Below are 336 nucleotides of genomic sequence, written 5' to 3'. Positions count from 1 at the left end.
CGGCATTTGTACCTGCTGCCTCACCTCTCACTTCTTCAACCGATAAAGAGGTTTGGAGGTGGAAAATTTTACGATCTGGTCAAAATGTTGATCGCAGATCTTCTGTAGAGCCATTACGTTTGATCCTGCTGGAAGTATGTAATGTCTGTTTCTAAGAATTGAGAGAGTAAAACTATCAATGACTTAAGTTTGAATAATTTTCTTCTCCCCCACGTCCCGCCCTCCTTCTTCTTTCTTTAAAAGTGTATTTATTTACCAGGCTGATCCCGTGTTTCCTATCCGTTGCCTTTCAAGCATCCTTAGGTATGGAGCACTTCTTTCTGTATGAGGAGATCG

General features: G+C 41.7%; 1 protein-coding gene across 1 annotated transcript in view; it reads left to right on the top strand.

Annotated features, from left to right (window-relative positions):
* Nucleotides 1-324: 324 nt before the first annotated feature.
* The window catches only part of ULK4 (unc-51 like kinase 4), a gene marked incomplete at its 3' end in the record, with an annotated part of 34,199 nt that continues 34,187 nt past the window's right edge, over nucleotides 325-336 (top strand). The window contains exon 1 of the mRNA XM_008939885.1: nucleotides 325-336. This exon is cut by the window's right edge and continues 120 nt beyond it. Within this exon, the coding sequence (XP_008938133.1) occupies nucleotides 325-336 (12 nt within the window).

This window comes from Merops nubicus, unplaced genomic scaffold (assembly GCF_000691845.1).
Source record: "Merops nubicus isolate BGI_N331 unplaced genomic scaffold, ASM69184v1 scaffold7370, whole genome shotgun sequence".
In the NCBI taxonomy this organism is placed as follows: domain Eukaryota; kingdom Metazoa; phylum Chordata; class Aves; order Coraciiformes; family Meropidae; genus Merops; species Merops nubicus.
The sequence above is the reverse complement of the archived record's forward strand: the minus strand, read 5'-3'. Positions and strand labels throughout refer to the sequence as shown.